Genomic DNA, 25,948 nt, shown 5'->3' on the forward strand with positions numbered 1-25,948 from the left:
TGGCTAGTCTACAGACCCCACCCTACAGAACCGAACCCCTGGCTAGTCTACAGACCCCACCCTACAGAACAGAACCCCTGGCTAGTCTACAGACCCCACCCTACAGAACCCCTGGCTAGTCTACAGACCCCACCCTACAGAACCCCTGGTTAGTCTACAGACCCCACCCTACAGAACAGAACCCTGGCTAGTCTACAGACCCCACCCTACAGAACCGAACCCCTGGCTAGTCTACAGACCCCACCCTACAGAACAGAACCCCTGGCTAGTCTACAGACCCCACCCTACAGAACCCCTGGCTAGTCTACAGACCCCACCCTACAGAACAGAACCCCTGGCTAGTCTACAGACCCCACCCTACAGAACCCCTGGCTAGTCTACAGACCCCACCCTACAGAACCCCTGGCTAGTCTACAGACCCCACCCTACAGAACAGAACCCCTGGCTAGTTTACAGACCCCACCCTACAGAACCCCTGGCTAGTCTACAGACCCCACCCTACAGAACAGAACCCCTGGCTAGTCTACAGACCCCACCCTACAGAACCGAACCCCTGGCTAGTCTACAGACCCCACCCTACAGAACCCCTGGCTGGTCTACAGACCCCACCCTACAGAACAGAACCCCTGGCTGGTCTACAGACCCCACCCTACAGAACCCCTGGCTAGTCTACAGACCCCACCCTACAGAACCCCTGGCTAGTCTACAGACCCCACCCTACAGAACCCCTGGCTAGTCTACAGAACCGAACCCCTGGCTAGTCTACAGACCCCACCCTACAGAACAGAACCCCTGGCTAGTCTACAGACCCCACCCTAAAGAACCCCTGGCTAGTCTACAGAACCCACCCTACAGAACAGAACCACTGGCTAGTCTACAGACCCCACCCTAAAGAACAGAACCCCTGGCTAGTCTACAGCGGCTACAGACCCCACCCTACAGAACCGAATCCCTGGCTAGTCTACAGCGGGCTACAGACCCCGCCCTACAGAGACAATCTTCTGTCCCGATTGGCTAAAACCTGGATCACCCTCTCTCCCTCGTAGCTGCCGGTTTGGTCAGACACTCAGACTGTTTGCTTTGATTGGTTGGTTGAATAAGGTAACCTTGGGTGAAAGGTTAGGATTCAGGAATTTATTGATCGGGACGTTGGGTCACAAGCGACGGGCTGGGGAAGATGGGAGTGACTGATAAAACTTCACAGAAGCTCAAAGTCCTTTCTGTCCTGCAGGAGGCTCTGTGTGTGTGTATAATACAACTTTGTGTGTGTGTATAATACAACTTTGTGTGTGTGTGTGTGTATAATACAACTGTGTGTGTGTGTGTATAATACAACTGTGTGTGTGTGTGTGTGTGTATAATACAACTGTGTGTGTGTGTGTGTGTATATAATACAACTGTGTGTGTGTGTGTGTATATAATACAACTGTGTGTGTGTGTGTATATAATACAACTGTGTTTGTGTGTGTATATAATACAACTGTGTGTGCGTGTATGTGTGTATATAATACAACTGTGTGTGTGTGTGTGTGTATATAATACAACTGTGTGTGTGTGTGTGTATATAATACAACTGTGTGTGTGTGTGTGTATATAATACAACTGTGTGTGTGTGTGTGTATATAATACAACTGTGTGTGTGTGTGTGTATATAATACAACTGTGTGTGTGTGTGTGTGTATAATACAACTGTGTGTGTGTGTGTGTGTATAATACAACTGTGTGTGTGTGTGTGTGTATAATACAACTGTGTGTGTGTGTGTGTATATAATACAACTGTGTGTGTGTGTGTGTGTGTGTGTGTATAATACAACTGTGTGTGTGTGTGTGTGTATAATACAACTGTGTGTGTGTGTGTGTGTGTGTATAATACAACTGTGTGTGTGTGTGTGTGTGTATAATACAACTGTGTGTGTACGTTTCTAAACCCCCATAGCCACAGTAAGTACATAAGATCCTTCTAAATGTTTCTATGTGGGTTGTGAATACATAAAACAGAATGGTTACAAGCACACACCTTTCACTCTGCCTCAGAATGTGTTGAGGTCATGGGGATGTGTTGAGGTCATGGGGATGTGTTGAGGTCATGGGGATGTGTTGAGGTCATGGGGATGTGTTGAGGATGTGTTGAGGTCAAGGGGATGTGTTGAGGTCAAGGGGATGTGTTGAGGTCACGGGGATGTGTTGAGGTCACGGGGATGTGTTGAGGTCACGGGGATGTGTTGAGGTCACGGGGATGTGTTGAGGTCAAGGGGATGTGTTGAGGTCATGGGGATGTGTTGAGGTCAAGGGGATGTGTTGAGGATGTGTTGAGGTCAAGGGGATGTGTTGAGGTCACGGGGATGTGTTGAGGTCACGGGGATGTGTTGAGGTCACGGGGATGTGTTGAGGTCACGGGGATGTGTTGAGGTCACGGGGATGTGTTGAGGTCACGGGGATGTGTTGAGGTCACGGGGATGTGTTGAGGTCACGGGGATGTGTTGAGGTCACGGGGATGTGTTGAGGTCATGGGGATGTGTTGAGGTCACGGGGATGTGTTGAGATCACGGGGATGTGTTGGGGTCATGGGGATGTGTTGAGATCATGGGGATGTGTTGAGGCAACATTACTTAAACCATCAACGGTTGCAATCCAGACAGAACAAGTAGGACATCAGAAATCCTCCAACCAGAATGGAGAACCTGGACATTTGACAGCCCTAAACCTATCCAACCCTTTCAGTGTGTAGTTGTTTCTGGACTGGGCCGGAGACATCAGGAACCAGAGAACGGAGGGGTGAAGGGAGGAGAGGCACGTCCATATTATCAGTCCAGTTTGGTTTCCTTCCAGGAGGGGGGGTGGGAGAGAAGAGGGGGGGTAGGAGAGAAGAGGGGGGTGGGGGAGCTATGGACGGTTGGTAGGTCTTAGCTCCCGTAGTGCATAGTGTTGCTAGGCATCGCCATGGGAGACGACATGGAGATGGAAGGCCCGCCCATGGTGAACTGGCTGTTGTTGATTGGGTATTGAGGACTGTTGCCGGGCCCCGATTGTCCAGTTGTCACTCCTGAGGAAGAGAGAAAACAGGAAGTGAATTGCGTTCTTCAAAGAGCAGCTCGGGGCAGTTTCCCAGACCCAGATAAAACCTAGTGCTGGACTAGGAAGCACTTTATATCTAAAATAAATCAAACATTAAAGCAACTAAATGTCAGACCATACACTAACTGAACTGTGGACAAGACTACAACATTAGCAACAGTAAACAGCTGTAGCTCTGCAACCATGGTGACACACTCACTCACCCTGGCCCACGCCTGTACTCATGATAGACCCAACTCTAGAAGATGTATGGTTCACTACCCCTGTGTTCACTGCCCACACACACACACGTGCAAGCGCACACACACACACACACACACACAGAGAGGAGATAATTTACAAATTGGCACATTTTATTTGGAACAAGAAAACACAGCAAAACTAGTATACAAAAGGTCAGTTACAGATACAGCTGGAGTCCAACATATAGATACACAACTGACATTACACAGGCAGGGTTTCAACATCCCAGTAACTTTCACAACCTTTCCACAAATCCTGGTAGGACGAATAACAGACTTCCAGGAATATTCTAACTGGAATTTCTAGAAAACTTGGGGAACATTTCCAGTATGTTGTAACCCGATACAGCAGAGGTTCCAGTGTTACATTGGAATACGTCTAGACTACTGGTTTTCTACCTGATTATTCATTACACCCAGGTGGAAATCAGTCCCTGGAAGGTCTAGACTACTGGGTTTCTACCTGATTATTCATTACACCCAGGTGGAAATCAGTCCCTGGAAGGTCTAGACTACTGGGTTTCTACCTGATTATTCATTACACCCAGGTGGAAATCAGTCCCTGGAAGGTCTAGACTACTGCTGGGTTTCTACCTGATTATTCATTACACCCACCTGGTCTCCCAGGTGGAAATCAGTCCCTGGAAGGTCTAGACTACTGCTGGGTTTCTACCTGATTATTCATTACACCCACCTGGTCTCCCAGGTGGAAATCAGTCCCTGGAAGGTCTAGACTACTGCTGGGTTTCTACCTGATTATTCATTACACCCACCTGGTCTCCCAGGTGGAAATCAGTCCCTGGAAGGTCTAGACTACTGCTGGGTTTCTACCTGATTATTCATTACACCCAGGTGGAAATCAGTCCCTGGAATGTCTAGACTACTAGGTTTCTACCTGATTATTCATTACACCCAGGTGGAAATCAGTCCCTGGAAGGTCTAGACTACTGGGTTTCTACCTGATTATTCATTACACCCAGGTGGAAATCAGTCCCTGGAAGGTCTAGACTACTGGGTTTCTACCTGATTATTCATTACACCCAGGTGGAAATCAGTCCCTGGAAGGTCTAGACTACTGGGTTTCTACCTGATTATTCATTACACACAGGTGGAAATCAGTCCCTGGAAGGTCTAGACTACTGCTGGGTTTCTACCTGATTATTCATTACACCCACCTGGTCTCCCAGGTGGAAATCAGTCCCTGATTAGAAGGGATTCATTTTTAAAAAGCAGTGAAACTGGCTTAGGAGATTCAGATTTGAATTTGAGGGCTATACAGAGCAGAAAGGAGGGTAGGGATTGGTCAGTCACACACACACAGCGTGAGGGCTATACAGAGCAGAAAGGAGGGTAGGGATTGGTCAGTCACACACACACAGCGTACCAAGAGGGATGAGATTGTTGTGAGACACGGTGGAGCCGCCGCCACCGATGACCGTACTGAGGTCATACACGGCAGGCATCCCTCCTGATAGACAGAGAGACACATTAACAACAGGAAAGACACTTCTGTATTCACCTGTCTGCGTGTGTATAGATCCATGTGTGTAGTACCTGATTAATGCCGTGTGTGTATAGATCTATATGTGTGTAGTACCTGATTAATGCCTTGTGTGTATAGATCTATATGTGTGTAGTACCTGATTAATGCCGTGTGTGTATAGATCTGTGTGTGCAGTACCTGATTAATGCCTTGTGTGTGTGTGTAGATCTATATGTGTGTAGTACCTGATTAATGCCGTGTGTGTATAGATCTATGTGTGTGTAGTACCTGATTAATGCCGTGTGTGTATAGATCTATATGTGTGTAGTACCTGATTAATGCCGTGTGTGTGTATAGATCTATATGTGTGTAGTACCTGATTAATGCCGTGTGTGTGTGTATAGATCTATATGTGTGTAGTACCTGATTAATGCCATGTGTGTGTGTGTATAGATCTATATGTGTGTAGTACCTGATTAATGCCGTGTGTGTATAGATCTATATGTGTGTAGTACCTGATTAATGCCGTGTGTGTATAGATCTATATGTGTGTAGTACCTGATTAATGCCGTGTGTGTATAGATCCATATGTGTGTAGTACCTGATTAATGCCATGTGTGTGTGTGTATAGATCTATATGTGTGTAGTACCTGATTAATGCCGTGTGTGTATAGATCCATATGTGTGTAGTACCTGATTAATGCCTTGTGTGTATAGATCTATATGTGTGTAGTACCTGATTAATGCCGTGTGTGTGTGTAGATCTATATGTGTGTAGTACCTGATTAATGCTGTGTGTGTGTGTATAGATCTATGTGTGTGTAGTACCTGATTAATGCCATGTGTGTATAGATCTATATGTGTGTAGTACCTGATTAATGCCGTGTGTGTGTATAGATCTATATGTGTGTAGTACCTGATTAATGCCGTGTGTGTGTGTATAGATCTATATGTGTGTAGTACCTGATTAATGCCGTGTGTGTATAGATCTATATGTGTGTAGTACCTGATTAATGCCATGTGTGTGTGTGTGTATAGATCTATATGTGTGTAGTACCTGATTAATGCCGTGTGTGTATAGATCTATATGTGTGTAGTACCTGATTAATGCCATGTGTGTGTGTGTATAGATCTATATGTGTGTAGTACCTGATTAATGCCGTGTGTGTATAGATCTATATGTGTGTAGTACCTGATTAATGCCGTGTGTGTATAGATCTATATGTGTGTAGTACCTGATTAATGCCGTGTGTGTATAGATCTATATGTGTGTAGTACCTGATTAATGCCTTGTGTGTATAGATCTATATGTGTGTAGTACCTGATTAATGCCGTGTGTGTATAGATCTGTGTGTGCAGTACCTGATTAATGCCTTGTGTGTGTGTGTAGATCTATATGTGTGTAGTACCTGATTAATGCCGTGTGTGTATAGATCTATGTGTGCAGTACCTGATTAATGCCTTGTGTGTGTGTGTAGATCTATGTGTGTAGTACCTGATTAATGCCGTGTGTGTAGATCTATATGTGTGTAGTACCTGATTAATGCCGTGTGTGTGTGTAGATCTATATGTGTGTAGTACCTGATTAATGCCGTGTGTGTGTGTGTAGATCTATATGTGTGTAGTACCTGATTAATGCCTTGTGTGTATAGATCTATATGTGTGTAGTACCTGATTAATGCCGTGTGTGTGTGTGTGTGTGTGTATAGATCTATATGTGTGTAGTACCTGATTAATGCCGTGTGTGTATAGATCTATATGTGTGTAGTACCTGATTAATGCCGTGTGTGTGTGTAGATCTATATGTGTGTAGTACCTGATTAATGCCTTGTGTGTATAGATCTATATGTGTGTAGTACCTGATTAATGCCGTGTGTGTATAGATCTATATGTGTGTAGTACCTGATTAATGCCGTGTGTGTGTGTGTGTGTGTGCGTAAAGATCTATATGTGTGTGGTGTGTGTAGTACCTGATTAATGCCGTGTGTGTGTGTGTGTGTGTGCGTAAAGATCTATATGTGTGTGGTGTGTGTAGTACCTGATTAATGCCGTGTGTGTGTGTGTGTACCCTGGTTCATGTTGTAGACTCCTCCATTGCTCCACATGTTCTCTGAGGGGGAGGAGTAGTGAGAGCCTGGGGGCGGGGCTGACGTGCTGCCTGTGTACCTGCGGAACACACAATCAACCAATCAGAGGCAGGCAAGCACAGAGACAGTAGGTCACATACAGAGGACTTTGACGTGTCTAGCAGGGAAAGAGGTTTTAGACCACGATAAAGAGGAGGATAGATAGCAGATAAATAACAGCTTTAGGAACAACAGAAGGGATAGAAAGTGAAGGAAGGAGAGAGAGGGAGGAAGCAGAATTGTAAAAGGAAAGAGAAAACAAGGAAATGGTAGAATGTCCATGCTGTGCTGACCTGAAGAAATGACAGAGAGAGAGAGAGAGAGAGAGAGAGAGAGAGAGACGGTATAGTGTTGTTGACTTGAGAGAGAGAGAGAGAGAGAGACAGTATAGTGTTGTTGACTTGAGAGAGAGAGAGAGTATAGTGTTGTTGAGAGAGACGGTATAGTGTTGTTGACTTGGAGAGAGAGAGAGAGACGGTATAGTGTTGTTGACTTGAGAGAGAGAGATACAGTATAGTGTTGTTGACTTGGAGAGAGAGAGAGAGAGACGGTATAGTGTTGTTGACTTGGAGAGAGAGAGAGAGAGACGGTATAGTGTTGTTGACTTGGAGAGAGAGAGAGAGTATAGTGTTGTTGACTTGAAGTAGAGAGAGAAGAGAAGGAAGAGAGAGAGGAGAGAAGAGGGGTAGGTAGAGAGTGCCTCTGACCTGAAGAAGGGGTTCTTGAGATCCAGCAGGTTGCTAGACTTGCTTCCTGTCTGGTCCACCTGGGCCACCATACTGATGTCATAGCTCTGTCTGGGAGCACAGGTCAGATGAATCCTTTAAGAGGGTACCTTGGCAGGTGTGTTCAGGGTGGTAGTCACCTGTTTAGGTGTTCAGGGTGGTAGTCACCTGTTTAGGTGTTCAGTGTGGTAGTCACCTGTTTAGGTGTTCAGTGTGGTAGTCACCTGTTTAAGTGTTCAGTGTGGTAGTCACCTGTTTAGGTGTTCAGGGTGGTAGTCACCTGTTTAGGTGTTCAGGGTGGTAGTCACCTGTTTAGGTGTTCAGGGTGGTAGTCACCTGTTTAGGTGTTCAGGGTGGTAGTCACCTGTTTAGGTGTTCAGGGTGGTAGTCACCTGTTTAGGTGTTCAGGGTGGTAGTCACCTGTTTAGGTGTTCAGGGTGGTAGTCACCTGTTTAGGTGTTCAGGGTGGTAGTCACCTGTTTAGGTGTTCAGGGTGGTAGTCACCTGTTTAGGTGTTCAGGTGGTAGTCACCTGTTTAGGTGTGCAGGTGGGTGTGACCTGTTTAGGTGTTCAGTGTGGGTGTGACCTGTTTAGGTGTGCACGTGGGTGTGACCTGTTTAGGTGTTCAGGGTGGTAGTCACCTGTTTAGGTGTTCAGGGTGGTAGTCACCTGTTGAGGTGTGCAGGGTGGTAGTCACCTGTTTAGGTGTTCAGTGTGGTAGTCACCCGTTGAGGTGTGCAGGGTGGTAGTCACCCGTTGAGGTGTGCAGGGTGGTAGTCACCCGTTGAGGTGTGCAGGGTGGTAGTCACCCGTTGAGGTGTGCAGGGTGGTAGTCACCCGTTGAGGTGTGCAGGGTGGTAGTCACCCGTTGAGGTGTGCAGGGTGGTAGTCACCCGTTGAGGTGTGGTGGTAGTCACCCAGGGTGGTAGTCACCCGTTGAGGTGTGCAGGGTGGTAGTCACCCGTTGAGGTGTGCAGGGTGGTAGTCACCCGTTGAGGTGTGCAGGGTGGTAGTCACCCGTTGAGGTGTGCAGTGTGGGCGTGACCCGTTGAGGTGTGCAGGTGGGCGTGACCCGTTGAGGTGGGCGTGACCCGTTGAGGTGGGCGTGACCTGTTTAGGTGGGCGTGACCTGTTTAGGTGGGCGTGACCCGTTTAGGTGGGCGTGACCCGTTTAGGTGTGCAGGTGGGCGTGACCTGTTTAGGTGTGCAGGTGGGCGTGACCTGTTTAGGTGTGCAGGTGGGCGTGACCTGTTTAGGTGTGCAGGTGGGCGTGACCTGTTTAGGTGTGCAGGTGGGCGTGACCTGTTTAGGTGTGCGTGACCTGTTTAGGTGTGCGTGACCTGTTTAGGTGTGCAGGTGGGCGTGACCTGTTTAGGTGTGTGAGTGGTAAAGTTACCCAGGGGTGTGTGACCTGTTTAGGTGTGTGTTTGGTAAAGTTACCCAGGGGTGTGTGTGTGTGTGTGACCTGTTTAGGTGTGTGAGTGGTAAAGTTACCCAGGGGTGTGTGTGTGTGACCTGTTTAGGTGTGTGAGTGGTAAAGTTACCCGGGGGTGTGTGTGTGTGTGTGTGACCTGTTTAGGTGTGTGAGTGGTAAAGTTACCCGGGGGTGTGTGTGTGTGTGTGTGACCTGTTTAGGTGTGTGAGTGGTAAAGTTACCCAGGGGTGTGTGTGTGTGACCTGTTTAGGTGTGTGAGTGGTAAAGTTACCCGGGGGTGTGTGTGTGTGTGTGACCTGTTTAGGTGTGTGAGTGGTAAAGTTACCCAGGGGTGTGTGTGTGTGACCTGTTTAGGTGTGTGAGTGGTAAAGTTACCCAGGGGTGTGTGACCTGTTTAGGTGTGTGTTTGGTAAAGTTACCCCGGGGGGGGTGTCTCACCTCTTGTTAGCGATGAGCGTTGCAGTGCCAGACAGGGTGTCTCCTGCCTTGGTGAAGAGAGGGGACTGGAGCAGACAGCGGACCTGGTACCAGTGGGTCAGAGGCTCCGTAGGAGAGGTGGAGAGCCACACTGTTACCCTGGACACACAGTTAGATAAACACACAGATGGACCCACACACACAGTTAGATGGACCCACACACACAGTTAGATAAACACACAGATGGACACACACACACAGTTATAGTGGGGCAAAAAACTATCTAGTCAGCCACCAATTGTGCAAGTTCTCCCACTTAAAAAGATGAGGCCTGTAATTTTCATCATAGGTACACTTCAACTATGACAGACAAAATTAGAAAAAAAATCCAGAAATTCACATTGTAGGATTTTTAATGAATTTATTTGCAAATTATGGTGGAAAATAAGTATTTTGTCAATAACAAGTTTTTCAATACTTTGTTACATACCCTTTGTTGGCAATGACAGAGGTCAAACGTTTGCTGTAAGTCTTCACAAGGTTTTCACACACTGTTGCTGGTATTTTGGCCCATTCCTCCATGCAGATCTCCTCTAGAGCAGTGATGTTTTGGGGCTGTTGCTGGGCAACACAGACTTTCAACTCCCTTCAAAGATTTTCTATGGGGTTGACATCTGGAGACTGGCTAGGCCACTCCAGGACCTTGAAATGCTTCTTACGAAGCCACTCCTTCGTTGCCCGGGTGGTGTGTTTGGGATCATTGTCATGCTGAAAGACCCTGCCACGTTTCATCTTCAATGCCCTTGCTGATGGAAGGAGGTTTTCACTCAAAATCTCACGATACATGGCCCCATTCATTTTTTCCTTTACACGGATCAGTCGTCCTGGTCCCTTTGCAGAAAAACAGCCCCAAAGCATGATGTTTCCACCCCCATGCTTCACAGTAGGTATGGTGTATGGTGGATGCAACTCAGCATTCTTTGTCCTCCAAACACGACGAGTTGAGTTTTTACCAAAAAGTTATATTTTGCTTTCATCTGACCATATGACATTCTCCCAATCTTCTTCTGGATCATCCAAATGCTCTCTAGCAAACTTCAGACGGGCCTGGACATGTACTGGCTTAAGCAGGGGGACACATCTGGCACTGCAGGATTTGAGTCCCTGGCGGCGTAGTGTGTTACTGATGGTAGGCTTTGTTACTTTGGTCCCAGCTCTCTGCAGGTCATTCACTAGGTCCCCCCGTGTGGTTCTGGGATTTTTGCTCACCGTTGTTGTGATCATTTTGACCTCCCGGGGTGAGATCTTGCGTGGAGCCCCAGATCGAGGGAGATTATCAGTGGTCTTGTATGTCTTCCATTTCCTAATAATTGCTCCCACAGTTGATTTATTCAAACCAAGCTGCTTACCTATTGCAGATTCAGTCTTCCCAGCCTGGTGCAGGTCTACAATTTTGTTTCTGGTGTCCTTTGACAGCTCTTTGGTCTTGGCCATAGTGGAGTTTGGAGTGTGACTGTTTGAGGTGTCTTTTATACTGATAACAAGTTCAAACAGGTGCCATTAATACAGGTAACGAGTGGAGGACAGAGGAGCCTCTTAAATAAGAAGTTACAGGTCCGTGAGAGCCAGAAATCTTGCTTGTTTGTAGGTGACCAAATACTTATTTTCCACCATAATTTGCAAATAAATTCTTTAAACATCCTACAATGTGATTTTCTGGATTTTTCCCCCTCATTTTGTCTGTCATAGTTGAAGTGTACCTATGATGAAAATGACAGGCCTCTCTCATCTTTTTAAGTGGGAGAACTTGCACCATTGGTGGCTGACTAAATACTTTTTTGCCCCACTGTAGATGGACCCACACACAGTCAGATGGACCCACACACAGTCAGATGGACCCACACACACAGATGGATACACAAAAGATGAAGGAAAGCAGGTCAATCAAGACTGACAAGAGTTTACACAACACACACAGGGGACTCACGCTGAGCCGATGAAAGCCACGTCAAACCAGAAGGCCAGACCATGGACCAGACCTGACGTCATCATGTGGAACTTAAAGGGAATCTCCATCCTGAGAGAGAGGAGAGGAGAGAGGGGAGAGAAAGAGGAGAGAGAGAGAGGGGAGAGAAAGAGGAGAGAGCGAGAGGAGAGAGCGAGAGGGGAGAGAAAGAGGAGAGAGCGAGAGGGGAGAGAGCGAGAGGGGAGAGAGGAGAGAGAGAGAAAGAGGAGAGAGAAAGAGGAGAGAGAAAGAGGAGAGAGAAAAAGAGGAGAGAGAAAGAGGAGAGAGGGGAGAGAGAAAGACGAGAGAGGGGAGAGAGAAAGACGAGAGAGGGGAGAGAGAAAGACGAGAGAGGGGAGAGAGAAAGACGAGAGAGGGGAGAGAGAAAGAGGAGAGAGAGAAAGAGAGAGAGAGGGAGAGAGAAAGAGAGAGAGAGGAGAGAGAGAAAGAGGAGAGAGAGAGAAAGAGGAGAGAGAGAAAGAGGAGAGAGAGAGAAAGAGGAGAGAGAGAGAAAGAGAGAGAGAGAGAGAAAGAGGAGAGAGAGAGAGAAAGAGGAGAGAGAGAGAGAAAGAGGAGAGAGAGAGAGAAAGAGGAGAGAGAGAGAGGGGAGAAGTTTAAGTGGACTAAACTCTCAGCAGTAACCTCAATCACCACAACCCTCAGACTAAACACAACATCAGGCCCTGGATTCATAACCAGTCTCAGAGTGCTGATCTAGGATCACCCCCCCCTGTCCATTCATTATCATCTAAAATAGGCTAAATTGATCCTGGATCAGCATTCCTACTCCAAGTCTCTTTCTGAAGGAGAGAGGAGGGCTCCCTAAATACTACAGGCCCCAGAAGGAGAGCTCCCTAAATACTACAGGCCCCAGAAGGAGAGCTCTCTAAATACTACAGGCCCCAGAAGGAGAGCTCCCTAAATACTACAGGCCCCAGAAGGAGAGCTCCCTAAATACTACAGGCCCCAGAAGGAGAGCTCTCTAAATACTACAGGCCCCAGAAGGAGAGCTCCCTAAATACTACAGGCCCCAGAAGGAGAGCTCCCTAAATACTACAGGCCCCAGAAGGAGAGCTCCCTAAATACTACAGGCCCCAGAAGGAGAGCTCTCTAAATACTACAGGCCCCAGAAGCAGAGCTCTCTAAATACAGGCCCCAGAAGGAGAGCTCCCTAAATACTACAGGCCCCAGAAGGAGAGCTCCCTAAATACTACAGGCCCCAGAAGGAGAGCTCCCTAAATACTACAGGCCCCAGAAGCAGAGCTCTCTAAATACTACAGGCCCCAGAATGAGAGCTCTCTAAATACAGGCCCCAGAATGAGAGCTCTCTAAATACAGGCCCCAGAAGGAGAGAGGAGGCGATGGACTCACCTGTGCAGATCCCCCTCTTTCGCGTCCAGGAAGTTGACGGTGTATTTGACAGACTTGGACATGAGGATACGGATATCAAAGGTGTCCTGAGAGAGAGATCATTACATTTCTGTATTAGATTGATAGAGATATACAGTTCAAGTCGGAAGTTTACATACACTTAGGTTGGAGTCATTAAAACTAGTTTTTCGACCACTCCGCAAATTTCTTGTTAATAATAAACTATAGTTTTGGCAAGTCAGTTAGTCTACTACATCTACTTTGCGCATGACACAAGTAATTTTTCCAACAATTGTTTACTGACAGATTATTTAACTTATAATTCACTGTATCACAATTCCAGTGGGTCAGAAGTTTACATACGCTAAGTTGACTTTGCCTTTAAACAGCTTGGAAAATTCCAGAAAATGATGTCATGGCTTTAGAAGCTTCTGATTTTGAGTCAATTGGAGGTGCACCTGTGCATGTATTTCAGGGCCTACCTTCAAAGTAAATTCCTCTTTGCTTGACATCATGGGAAAATCTAAAGAAATCAGCCAAGACCTCAGAAAACTATATGTAAACCTGCACAAGTCTGGTTCATCCTTGGGAGCAATTCCCAGACACCTGAAGGTACCAGGTTCATCTGTACAAACAATAGTACGCAGGTATAAACACCATCATCTGTACAAACAATAGTACGCAGGTATAAACACCATCATCTGTACAAACAATAGTACGCAGGTATAAACACAATCATCTGTACAAACAATAGTACGCAGGTATAAACACCATCATCTGTACAAACAATAGTACGCAGGTATAAACACCATGGGACCACGCAGCCGTCATAACGCTCAGGAAGGCGACTCGTTCTGTCTCCTAGAGATGAACGTACTTTGGTGCGAAAAGTGCAAATCAATCCCAGAACAACTGCAAAGGACCTTGTGAAGATGCTGGTACAAAAGGTACAAAAGTATCTATATCCATAGTAAAACCAGACCCATATCGACATAACCTGAAAGGCCGCTCGGCAAGGAAGAAGCCACTGGTTTGCAACTGCACATGGGGACAAAGATCGTACTTTTTGGAGAAATGTCCTCTGGTCTGATGAAACAAAAATAGAACTGTTTGGCCATAATGACCTTCGTTATGTTTGGAGTTAAAAGGGGGAGGCTTGTAAGCTGAAGAACACCATCCCAACCGTGAAGCACGGGGGTGGCAGCATCATGTTGTGGAAGAAGAACACCATCCCAACCGTGAAGCACGGGGGTGCCAGCATCATGTTGTGGGGGTGCTTTGCTGCAGGAGGGACAGGTGCACTTCACAAAATAGATGGCATCATGAGGATGGAAGTTATGTGGATATATTGAAGCAACATCAAGAAATCAGCCAAGAAGTTAAAGCTTGGTCACAAATGGGTCTTCCAAATGGACAATGACCCCAAGCATACTTCAGAAGTTGTGGCAAAATGGCTTAAGGACAACAAAGTCAAGGTATTGGAGTGGCCATCACAAAGCACTAACCTCAACCCTACAGAATATTTGTGGGCAGAACTGAAAAAGCGTGTGAGCAAGGAGGCCTACAAACCTGACTCAGTTACACCAGCTCTGTCAGGAGGAATGGGCCGAAACGTTTGACCCAAGTTAAACAATTTAAAGGCAATGCTACCAAATACTAATTGAGTGTATGTAAACTTCTGACCCACTGGGATTGTGATGACAGAAATAAAAGCTGAAATAAATCATTCTCTCTACTATTATTCTGACATTTCACATTCTTAAAATAAAGTGGTGATCCTAACTGACCTAAGACAGGGAATTTTTACTAGGATTAAATGTCAGGTGTTGTGAAAAACTGAGTTTAAATGTATTTGGCTAAGGTGTATGTAAACTTCCGAATTCAACTGTATGTATATAGTTTTTTTATTTTGATAATTGTTCTGAGTGACTTGGCTTCAGCAACATTCACCTTGTCAATCATGCCATTAAAGCATACTGAATTAGAGAGAAAGGAGGGGAGAGAGAACCTAATAGAATAGAGAGAGAGGAAGGGAGAGAGAACCTAATAGAATAGAGAGAGAGGAGGGGAGAGAGAACCTAATAGAATAGACAGAGAGAGAAGGGGAGAGAGAACCTAATAGAATAGAGAGAGAGAGAAGGGGAGAGAGAACCTAATAGAATAGAGAGAGAGAGAGAGAGGGGAGAGAGAACCTAATAGAATAGAGAGAGAGAGAGAGAGGGAGAGAGAACCTAATAGAATAGAGAGAGAGAGAGAGAGGGAGAGAGAACCTAATAGAATAGAGAGAGAGAGAGAGAGGGGAGAGAGAACCTAATAGAATAGAGAGATGAGGGGAGAGAACCTAATAGAATAGAGAGAGAGGAGGGGAGAGAGAACCTAATAGAATAGAGAGAGAGAGGAGAGAGAACCTAATAGAATAGAGAGAGAGAGAACCTAATAGAATAGAGAGAACCTAATAGAGAGAGAACCTAATAGAATAGAGAGAACCTAATAGAATAGAGAGAGAGGAGGGGAGAGAGAACCTAATAGAATAGAGAGAGGGGAGAGAGAACCTAATAGAATAGAGAGAGAGAGAAGAGAGAACCTAATAGAATAGAGAGAGAGAGAGAACCTAATAGAATAGAGAGAGAGGAGGGGAGAGAGAACCTAATAGAATAGAGAGAGGGGAGAGAGAACCTAATAGAATAGAGAGAGAGGAGGGGAGAGAGAACCTAATAGAATAGAGGAGAGAGAACCTAGAATAGAATAGAGGAGGGAGAGAGAACCAGGAGAGGGTAGAGAGAGGGGAGAGAACTGAGGATGAGAACCTAATAGAATAGAGAGGGGGGGAGAACCAGGTGGGTGGGGGGGTGGAGTCTCACCACAATGGGTTGTCTGAAGTACTCGTCTACTGCAGCTTCTCTCAGCGATGACAGATCAACACCATGGAACGATGGCTGATACCTGACAGAGAGAGACCGTGGGAAGTGGCTTTAGTTAGTTGACGTAGTGACAATTCAACATTTTTGTATAGTTGTAACAAAGGTCTGGTGAATCCCCCCCAACACTTTCCAGGTGAAAATTAAGCTTTAATAATATAGTAAGTATATATAGTTCACCAGAAGTTGCATAAGTGAGAGTTAGACTGTAGCTTGTTAAATGAAGGTAAAAAGTAAAGTGAAAGGAGATTCACCAGAAGTTGGCCTTGGTGAACTGTTCCATGTATAACTGTTCGTCTGTGAAGGGAGCCAGGTGGACGTCACCTAGAGTGGGGAACATGTTACCTAGGAGAGGAGAGAGGGTTAGGGCTGTCGGCAACACCTGTTTACTCATTCCATTTCCTCATCCCCCTCTTTCTTTCCTTCCATATCTCCTGTTCTCCATCTTACCGTTGGGCTGTATCCCTCCCTCTCTCTCTCTCATCCATCACTTCCTGTATCCCTCCCTTCCTCATCCATCACCCCCTCCCTCTCTCATCCATCACGTCCTCTATCCCTCCCTCATCCATCACGTCCGCTATCCCTCCCAACCTCTCTCGTCCATCCCTCCCTCATCCATCACCTCCTCTATCCCTCATCCATCACCTCCTCTATCCCTCATCCATCACCTCCTCTATCCCTCTCCCCCTCCATCCTCCTCCTCATCCATCACCTCCCTCCCTCATCCATCACCTCCTCCCTCATCCCTCATCCATCACCTCCTCTAGCTCCCCATCATTCTCTAACTCCTCCCTCATCGATCTCCCTCCCTCCCTCCCTCCCTCCTCTCATCCATCCCTCCTCCCTCCCTCACCGTTGGGTTTGAGGAACCTCTCCCATCATTCTCATCCTCTCACCTCCTCTCCCTCCCTCATCCATCCTCCCTCCCTCCTCACCGTTGGGTTTGAGGAACTTCTTGGCGTGTAGGTAACTCTCCCCATCATTCTCTAACTTCCTCTCTCCCTCCCTCCCTCTCTCTCTCCTCCCTCCCTCCCTCCTCACCGTTGGGTTTGAGGAACTTCTTGGCGTGTAGGTAACTCTCCATCATTCTCTAACTTCCTCTCTCCTCTCTCCCTCCCTCTCTCTCTCCATCTCTCCTCCCTCCCTCCTCACCGTTGGGTTTGAGGAACTTCTTGGCGTGTAGGTAACTCTCCATCATTCTCTAACTTCCTCTCCTCCTCCCTCTCTCCTCCATCCCTCCCTCCCTCCTCACCGTTGGGTTTGAGGAACTTCTGGCGTGTAGGTAACTCTCCAGCATCCTCCTCTCTCCCTCCCTCATCTCCCTCCTCCGTTGGGTTTGAGAACTTCTTGCGTGAGGTAACTCTCCATCATTCTCTAACTTCCTCCACCTCTCCCTCCCTCTCTCTCCATCCTCCTCCCCCCTCCTCCGTTGGGTTTGAGGAACTTCTTCACAGGTAACTCACCATCATTCTTAGCTCCTCCTCTCTCCTCCCTCTACTTCCTCTCTCCCTCTCCTCCCTCTCCCACCTCCTCCCTCCTCACAGTGGGTTTGAGGAACTTCTTGGCGTGTAACAACATCTTCCATCATTCTCTAGAATCACCTCTCTCCTCTCTCCCTCCCTCTCTCTCTCCATCTCTCCTCCCTCCCTCCTCACCGTTGGGTTTGTGGAACTTCTTGGCGTGGTAGGTCTCTCCCCATGGTGGTCTCAGTGTGGGTTTGGAACTTCAGTGTGGTCTCTCCATCATTCTCACTGGTCCTGGTCTCCCTCTCCCTCTCTGGTGGTCCATCTCTCCTCCCTCCCTCCTCAGTGTGGTGGTGGTTTGAGGTTGGTCAGTGTGAGGTAACTCTCCATCATTCTCTAACTGGTGGTGGTGGTCAGTGTGGTGGTGGTGGTCAGTGTGTGTTGGGTCAGTGTGGTGGTGGTAACTCTCCATCATTCTCTAACTTCCTCTCTCCTCTCTCCCTCTCTCTCTCCAGGTCCTCCCTCCCTCCTCACCGTTGGGTTTGAGGAAGTGTGGTGGTGGTGGTCACTCTCCATCATTCTCTAACTTCCTCTCTCCTCTCTCCCTCCCTCTCTGGTCTCCAGTCTCCTCCCTCCCTCCTCACCGTGGTGGGTTTGTGGAGGTGGCGTTAGGTGGTCTCATTCTCTAACTTGGTCTGTGGCTGGTCCCTCTGGTGGTCCATCTGTGGTAGGTCCCTCCTGTGGTTGGGTTTGAGGCGTGTGGTAAGGTCCATCATTCTCTAACTTCAGTCTCTCTGGTCCCCTCCTCCAGGTCCCTCCCTCCTCACCGTTGGGTTTGAGGTGGTCAGTGTAGGTAAGGTCCATCAGTCTCTAGGTGGTCTCTCTCCCTCCTCTCTCTCTCCCTGGTAGGTCCCCTCCCTCACCGTGTGGGTTTGAGGAACTTCTTGGTCGTGTGGTAACTCTCCAGCATTCTGGTCTCTCCATCTCTCCTCCCTCCCCCCTCACCGTTGGTTTGTGGAGGTGGTCAGTGGCGTGTAGGTAACTCTCAGTGTGGTAGGTGGTCAGTGTGAAGGTGGTGGTCATCCCATGGGTTCAGAGATGATGATGTCACCTGCTCTGGTAGGAGATCTCCTCCACCTTCCCTGGATCCCCCATTCCGTTGGGTTTACCAGCACCTACACACACACACACGGGATTAGTGTGTGGTGGTCAGTGTGGAGGTCTCCTCACGCGTCCTCAGTGTAGTCTAATTAACAACATCTTCATCACTAAGAATCACCACAATAACAATATATCACAGCAAAAGAAACTAACCCACACTCATACTGGTCAGTGTGGTGGTGGTCAGTGTGGTAGGTGGTGGTGGTGGTGGTGGGGTGGTGGTCAGTGTGGTGGTGGTCAGTGTGGTGGTGGTCAGTGTGGTGGTGGTCAGTGGTGGTGGTCAGTGTGGTATGGTGGTCAGTGTGGTGGTGGTGGTCAGTGTGGTGGTGGTGGTCAGTGTGGTAGGCGGTGTCAGTGTGGTGGTGGTCAGTGTGGTAGGTGGTGGTCAGTGTGGTGGTGGTGGTCAGTGTGGTGGTGGTGGTCAGTGTGGTAGGTGGTGGTGGTGGTGGTCAGTGTGGTGGTGGTGGTCAGTGTGGTAGGTGGTCAGTGTGGTGGTGGTCAGTGTGGTGGTGGTGGTCAGTGTGGTGGTGGTGGTCAGTGTGGTGGTGGTCAGTGTGGTGGTGGTCAGTGTGGTGGTGGGTGTGGTCAGTGTGGTGGTGGTGGTGGTCAGGCGGTGGTGGTGGTGGTGGTCAGTGTGGTAGGTGGTGGTCAGTGTGGTGGTGGTGGTGGTCAGTGTGGTGGTGGTGGTCAGTGTGGTGGTGGTGGTCAGTGTGGTAGGTGGTCAGTGTGGTAGGTGGTGGTCAGTGTGTGGTGGTGGTCAGTGTGGTAGGTGGTGGTCAGTGTGGTGGTCAGTGTGGTGGTCAGTGTGGTAGGTGGTCAGTGTGGTAGGTGGTCAGTGTGGTGGTCAGTGTGGTAGGTGGTGGTCAGTGTGGTAGGTGGTCAGTGTGGTAGGTGGTCAGTGTGGTAGGTCAGGTGGTCAGTGTGGTGGTCAGTGTGGTCAGTGTGGTGGTGGTGGTCAGTGTGGTCAGTGGTGGTGGTCAGTGTGGTAGGCGGTGGTCAGTGTGGTGGTGGTGGTCAGTGTGGTAGGCGGTGGTCAGTGTGGTAGGCGGTGGTCAGTGTGGTAGGCGGGTCAGTGTGGTAGGCGGTGGTCAGTGTGGTGGTGGTGGTCAGTGGTGGTAGGTGGTCAGTGTGGTAGGTGGTGGTCAGTGTGGTGGTGGTCAGTGTGGTAGGCGGTCAGTGTGGTAGGTGGTGGTCAGTGTGGTAGGTGGTGGTCAGTGTGGTAGGTGGGTCAGTGTGGTAGGCGGTCAGTGTGGTAGGCGGTCAGTGTGGTAGGTGGTCAGTGGTAGGTGGTCAGTGTGGTAGGTGGTCAGTGTGGTAGGTGGTCAGTGTGGTAGGTGGTCAGTGTGGTAGGTGGTCAGTGTGGTGGTGGTCAGTGTGGTAGGTGGTCAGTGTGGTAGGTGGTGGTCAGTGTGGTAGGTGGTCAGTGTGGTAGATGGCGGTGGTCAGTGTGGTGGGTGGTCAGTGTGGTAGGTGGTCAGTGTGGTAGGTGGTCAGTGTGGTAGGTGGTCAGTGTGGTAGGCGGTGGTCAGTGTGGTAGGTGGTCAGTGTGGCGGTGGTCAGTGGTGGTCAGTGTGGTGGTGGTCAGTGTGGTGGTGGTCAGTGTGGTGGTGGTCAGTGTGGTAGGCGGGTGGTCAGTGTGGTAGGCGGTGGTCAGTGTGGTAGGCGGTGGTCAGTGTGGTAGGCGGGTCAGTGTGGTAGGCGGTGGTCAGTGTGGTAGGTGGCGGTCAGTGTGGTAGGTGGCGGTCAGTGTGGTAGGTGGCGGTCAGTGTGGTAGGTGGCGGTCAGTGGTAGGTGGCGGGTGGTGGTCAGTGTGGTAGGTGGTGGTCAGTGTGGTAGGTGGTCAGTGTGGTAGGTGGTCAGTGTGGTAGGCGGTGGTCAGTGTGGTAGGTGGTCAGTGTGGTAGGCGGTGGTCAGTGTGGTAGGTGGTCAGTGTGGTAGGTGGTCAGTGTGGTAGGTGGTCAGTGTGGTCAGGTGGTCAGTGTGGTAGGCGGTCAGTGTGGTAGGCGGTCAGTGTGGTAGGTGGTCAGTGTGGTAGGTGGTGGTCAGTGGGGTAGGTGGTCAGTGTGGTAGGCGGTGGTCAGTGTGGTAGGCGGTGGTCAGTGTGGTAGGCGGTGGTCAGTGTGGTGGCGGTCAGTGTGGTAGTGGTCAGTGGTCAGTGTGGTCAGGTGGCGGTCAGTGTGGTAGGCGGCGGTCAGTGTGGTAGGCGGCGGTCAGTGTGGTAGGTGGCGGTCAGTGTGGTAGGCGGCGGTCAGTGTGGTAGGTGGCGGTCAGTGTGGTAGGTGGCGGTCAGTGTGGTAGGTGGCGGTCAGTGTGGTAGGTGGCGGTCAGTGTGGTAGGTGGCGGTCAGTGTGGTAGGTGGCGGTCAGTGTGGTAGGTGGTCAGGTGGTCAGTGTGGTAGGTGGTCAGTGTGGTAGGTGGTCAGTGTGGTAGGTGGTCAGTGTGGTAGGTGGTCAGTGTGGTAGGTGGTCAGTGTGGTAGGTGGTCAGTGTGGTAGGTGGTCAGTGTGGTAGGTGGTCAGTGTGGTAGATGGCGGTCAGTGTGGTAGGTGGTCAGTGTGGTAGGTGGTCAGTGTGGTAGGCGGTGGTCAGTGTGGTAGATGGTGGTCAGTGTGGTAGGCGGTGGTCAGTGTGGTAGGCGGTGGTCAGTGTGGTAGGCGGTGGTCAGTGTGGTAGGCGGTGGTCAGTGTGGTAGGTGGCGGTCAGTGTGGTAGGTGGCGGTCAGTGTGGTAGGTGGCGGTCAGTGTGGTAGGTGGCGGTCAGTGTGGTAGGTGGCGGTCAGTGTGGTAGGTGGCGGTCAGTGTGGTAGGTGGCGGTCAGTGTGGTAGGTGGCGGTCAGTGTGGTAGGTGGCGGTCAGTGTGGTAGGTGGCGGTCAGTGTGGTAGGCGGTCAGTGTGGTAGGTGGTCAGTGTGTGTTACCTCTGCGTGCTGGGCCATGGTGCTAGCCTCCACAGCGTAGACCTTCCTTGCTCCGGCCTGCGCCGCAAAGAACGACAGAATACCTGAACCACAGCCCACATCTAACACCACCTAGAGAGAAGGGGAGGGAGGAAGAGGAAGAGAGATCACAGATCATTGGATTGGCAGCACACATAAATCAGTCACTGCGTGTCTGTGTTTGTGTGTGGTACCTTGTCCTTAAAGTCACCGTGGTTCTGAAGGATGGCACGTTGGTAGGTTCCGGTCCGAACATAGTCCTGCATCATGTTCTGCTGCTGAGAGAGATAGCCATAGAACTGGAGGGAGACGAGGGTCAAAGGGCAGAAGGCAAAGGTCATTCAGAGGCCAATCAGTCAAAGTTCAGCAGTTCTCTCCAATGTCTTTTAGACTTGATAACGCTGTGTGTCTCTGCAGCCGAGGTGAGTAAGACATTTAAACGTGTTAACCCTCGCAAGGCTGCAGGCCCAGACGGCATCCCCAGCCGCGCCCTCAGAGCATGCGCAGACCAGCTGGCCGGTGTGTTTACGGACATATTCAATCAATCCCTATACCAGTCTGCTGTTCCCACATGCTTCAAGAGGGCCACCATTGTTCCTGTTCCCAAGAAAGCTAAGGTAACTGAGCTAAACGACTACCGCCCCGTAGCACTCACTTCCGTCATCATGAAGTGCTTTGAGAGACTAGTCAAGGACCATATCACCTCCACCCTACCTGACACCCTAGACCCACTCCAATTTGCTTACCGCCCAAATAGGTCCACAGACGATGCAATCTCAACCACACTGCACACTGCCCTAACCCACCTGGACAAGAGGAATACCTATGTGAGAATGCTGTTCATCGACTACAGCTCGGCATTCAATACCATAGTACCCTCCAAGCTCGTCATCAAGCTCGAGACCCTGGGTCTCGACCCGCCCTGTGCAACTGGGTACTGGACTTCCTGACGGGCCGCCCACAGGTGGTGAGGGTAGGCAACAACATCTCCTCCCCGCTGATCCTCAACACGGGGCCCCACAAGGGTGCGTTCTGAGCCCTCTCCTGTACTCCCTGTTCACCCACGACTGCGTGGCCATGCACGCCTCCAACTCAATCATCAAGTTTGCGGATGACACAACAGTGGTAGGCTTGATTACCAACAACGACGAGACGGCCTACAGGGAGGAGGTGAGGGCCCTCGGAGTGTGGTGTCAGGAAAATAACCTCACACTCAACGTCAACAAAACTAAGGAGATGATTGTGGACTTCAGGAAACAGCAGAGGGAACACCCCCTATCCACATCGATGGATCAGTAGTGGAGAGGGTAGCAAGTTTTAAGTTCCTCGGCATACACATCACAGACAAACTGAATTGGTCCACTCACACTGACAGCGTCGTGAAGAAGGCGCAGCAGCGCCTCTTCAACCTCAGGAGGCTGAAGAAATTCGGCTTGTCACCAAAAGCACTCACAAACTTCTACAGATGCACAATCGAGAGCATCCTGGCGGGCTGTATCACCGCCTGGTACGGCAACTGCTCCGCCCTCAACCGTAAGGCTCTCCAGAGGGTAGTGAGGTCTGCACAACGCATCACCGGGGGCAAACTACCTGCCCTCCAGGACACCTACACCACCCGATGTTACAGGAAGGCCATAAAGATCATCAAGGACATCAACCACCCGAACCACTGCCTGTTCACCCCGCTATCATCCAGAAGGCGAGGTCAGTACAGGTGCATCAAAGCTGGGACCGAGAGACTGAAAAACAGCTTCTATCTCAAGGCCATCAGACTGTTAAACAGCAATCACTAACATTGAGTGGCTGCTGCCAACACACTGTCATTGACACTGACCCAACTCCAGCCACTTTAATAATGGGAATTGATGGGAAATTATGTAAATATATCACTAGCCACTTTAAACAATGCTACCTTATATAATGTTACTTACCCTACACTATTCATCTCATATGCATATGTATATACTGTACTCTAGATCATCGACTGCATTCTTATGTCACTAGCCACTTTAACTATGCCACTTTGTTTACATACTCATCTCATATGTATATACTGTACTCGATACCATCTACTGTATGCTGCTCTGTACCATCACTCATTCATATATCCTTATGTACATATTCCTTATCCCCTTACACTGTGTATAAGACAGTAGTTTTGGAATTGTTAGTTAGATTACTTGTTGGTTATCACTGCATTGTCGGAACTAGAAGCACAAGCATTTCGCTACACTCGCATTAACATCTGCTAACCATGTGTATGTGACAAATAAAATTTGATTTGATTTGATTTTTTTGATTTGTGTGTGTCTCTGTGTGTGTGTGTGGTGATAAAAAAACATTGGTGGGTGAACTGTTCGCTGGTCACGGTGGAAAAAGCAGCGCTTCCTGTTCTTTCAATGCATTTTTCAGCAAATGGTGTGTAAACTGTCGGGCCTAAAAAAAGGTGTGTAAACTATGTCTACTTGCGTTACCCCTCCACTACATCACCGTGTGAGAGTTGGATTAGATGGAACTGCAGGAAATGCCTTGCCAGTGCAGATCCAGTCCAGTGTGTGCCAGTCCAGTGTGTGTGTGTGTGTGTCCCACCTGAAAGTATTGCACGGCAGAGGACTCTTCTGTCCTGTCACTGAAGACGGAGTGTTCTGCATTGTGGCCCCGGCAACTCTTCAGAATGTTATAGAAGGAAGTAAACTCTACACACACACCACACCAACACACACCACACACCAACACACACACACACACACTTAGAAACAGACTTTACATCACCACCGATGAGGCAATCACTGCACAACTTTTATAAAACATTCACACAGCCTACCTGCAGGTGTGGAGAACTGTAGCAGGACACTGTTGCAGCCCAGTGTGATGATGAATGACTGTTTCCCCACACGACTGCATTCCGTTTCCCTGGACAACGAACACTTGAAGACTGATGTCTCATCGCCTGTTGACAAACCACCAGAGACAGGTAAGATAAAGCCACACACACACACAGAGACACACACACAATATTTCCAAAGTAGAATTAATCCAACCTTTTCAAAGCACTGGTAGGGAGTTAAAATGTCACTATCAGTGCTTCACCTGAAGCATCCGCAGAAGCATGTAAACAGGTGCAAGAGCTTGGCAAGCACACATGCTTCTCTTTTCATCTTGCTTCTATTTTCATCTTGCTTCAGTTGAGACATTTTAACACACTAGTACTTTGAAAAGTTGATTTAATTACACTTATTTGTATAGTCTCATTCCTACACGTAATGGACCAACCGCACGGGTAAAGTAAGTTCAAATATATTTTTATTCAACATTCTGGCTTGCAGAGGTCGAGGGAGTTATCTTTCCTGATTACAACGATTCAATTATCGCCCAACATCAAATTGAATGAGATTCAACGTCGGGTTTCCAGGCTAACTGACGTTACTCTACAATGAAAGATGTGAAGCTACAGGACAAAGCCACCAAGATGTATAGGCACACCAAGCCTCAAACTTAGCATGCTAGTTACCTAGCCATCTCATAACGTTAATAAAGATGCTGTTTTATATGTAGTGTATCAATATTCTGGTAATAACCACCCGATTTCTACAATATCAACATTAGTTCACTTTGGAAAAACACATTTTGGGTGAACTTGTGCCATCCCAACGCACCGGCCCATCACAGTGAAATGCTACCTGGTTAGCAAGATACTAAAGTCAGTTAGCCGCCGCTTTACTGATTGATTCTTCATAGCATCGTGAAGGGTTCTCGGGCTGCCACAAGGCAGGAAGCGCTAGCTAACTAGCGGATAATCAATACCCCCGGGAGATGGTTATAGCAGCTACTTACTATTGGAGAGATTTAGGAGAGCCGTGTCTGGGGTGCTTTTAACCTCCAACCTCAGGGGCTGTTGCTCGGAGTGTCGCTGGATCTCTCCGTTCGCGTCCCCGATGGACCGCAACCGCACACAAGGAAACACCGATACCGCCATCTTTGCTACTTGACTTTGCTTCGTCGGCTCAGACTTCACCATCAAGCAAACTACGGTGCTGCTCGCTACTGCCACCCCCAGTCAGTCGGGGCATAACAGAAGCTGCATCTTGTGAAATACCAAGGCTATCTGCCTTTGTTTCTGAAACCTGGGGGACAGAGGGTAGTCCAATAATGTGTGTGTGTGTGATATTTATATATATATATATATATATACACATCTCCATTCAAAAGTTTGCGGTCACTTAGAAATGTTCTTGTTTTTGAAAGTAAAGCTTTTTTTTGCCCATTAAAATAACAATTGATCAGAAATACAGTGTAGACATTGCTAATGTAAATGACTATTGCAGCTAGAAACTACTGATTTTGTAATAGAATATCTACACAGGAGTACAGAGGCCCATTATCAGCAACCATTACTCCTGTGTTCCAATGGCACGTTGTGTTAGCTAATCCAAGTTGATCATTTTAAAAGGCTAATTGATCATTAGAAAACACTTTTGCAATTATGTTAGAACAGCTGAAAACTGTTGTTCTGACTAAAGAAGCAATAAAACTGGCCTTCTTTAGACTAGTTGAGTATCTGGAGCAATAGCATGTGTTTTGTTGGCACATTGGA

General features: G+C 48.5%; 1 protein-coding gene across 1 annotated transcript; it reads right to left on the reverse strand.

The window, feature by feature from the left end:
* Positions 1-1,112: 1,112 nt before the first annotated feature.
* LOC115119828 (histone-arginine methyltransferase CARM1-like) lies at positions 1,113-25,771 on the reverse strand. The gene is made up of 17 exons (XM_065000652.1): positions 25,189-25,771; positions 24,179-24,304; positions 23,944-24,050; positions 21,549-21,653; positions 21,337-21,447; positions 18,430-18,435; positions 17,050-17,119; positions 16,052-16,142; positions 15,741-15,822; positions 12,880-12,965; positions 11,491-11,580; positions 9,525-9,662; positions 7,634-7,723; positions 6,869-6,966; positions 4,702-4,785; positions 3,279-3,347; positions 1,113-3,043 (listed from the first exon to the last, which is right to left on the reverse strand). The coding sequence occupies exons 1-17, from the start codon at positions 25,370-25,372 to the stop codon at positions 2,904-2,906; spliced, it is 1,677 nt and encodes a 558-aa protein (XP_064856724.1). The 5' UTR covers positions 25,373-25,771; the 3' UTR covers positions 1,113-2,903.
* Positions 25,772-25,948: the final 177 nt, after the last annotated feature.

The sequence above is a fragment of the Oncorhynchus nerka genome, linkage group LG15 (genome assembly GCF_034236695.1).
Source record: "Oncorhynchus nerka isolate Pitt River linkage group LG15, Oner_Uvic_2.0, whole genome shotgun sequence".
Lineage (NCBI taxonomy): Eukaryota > Metazoa > Chordata > Actinopteri > Salmoniformes > Salmonidae > Oncorhynchus > Oncorhynchus nerka.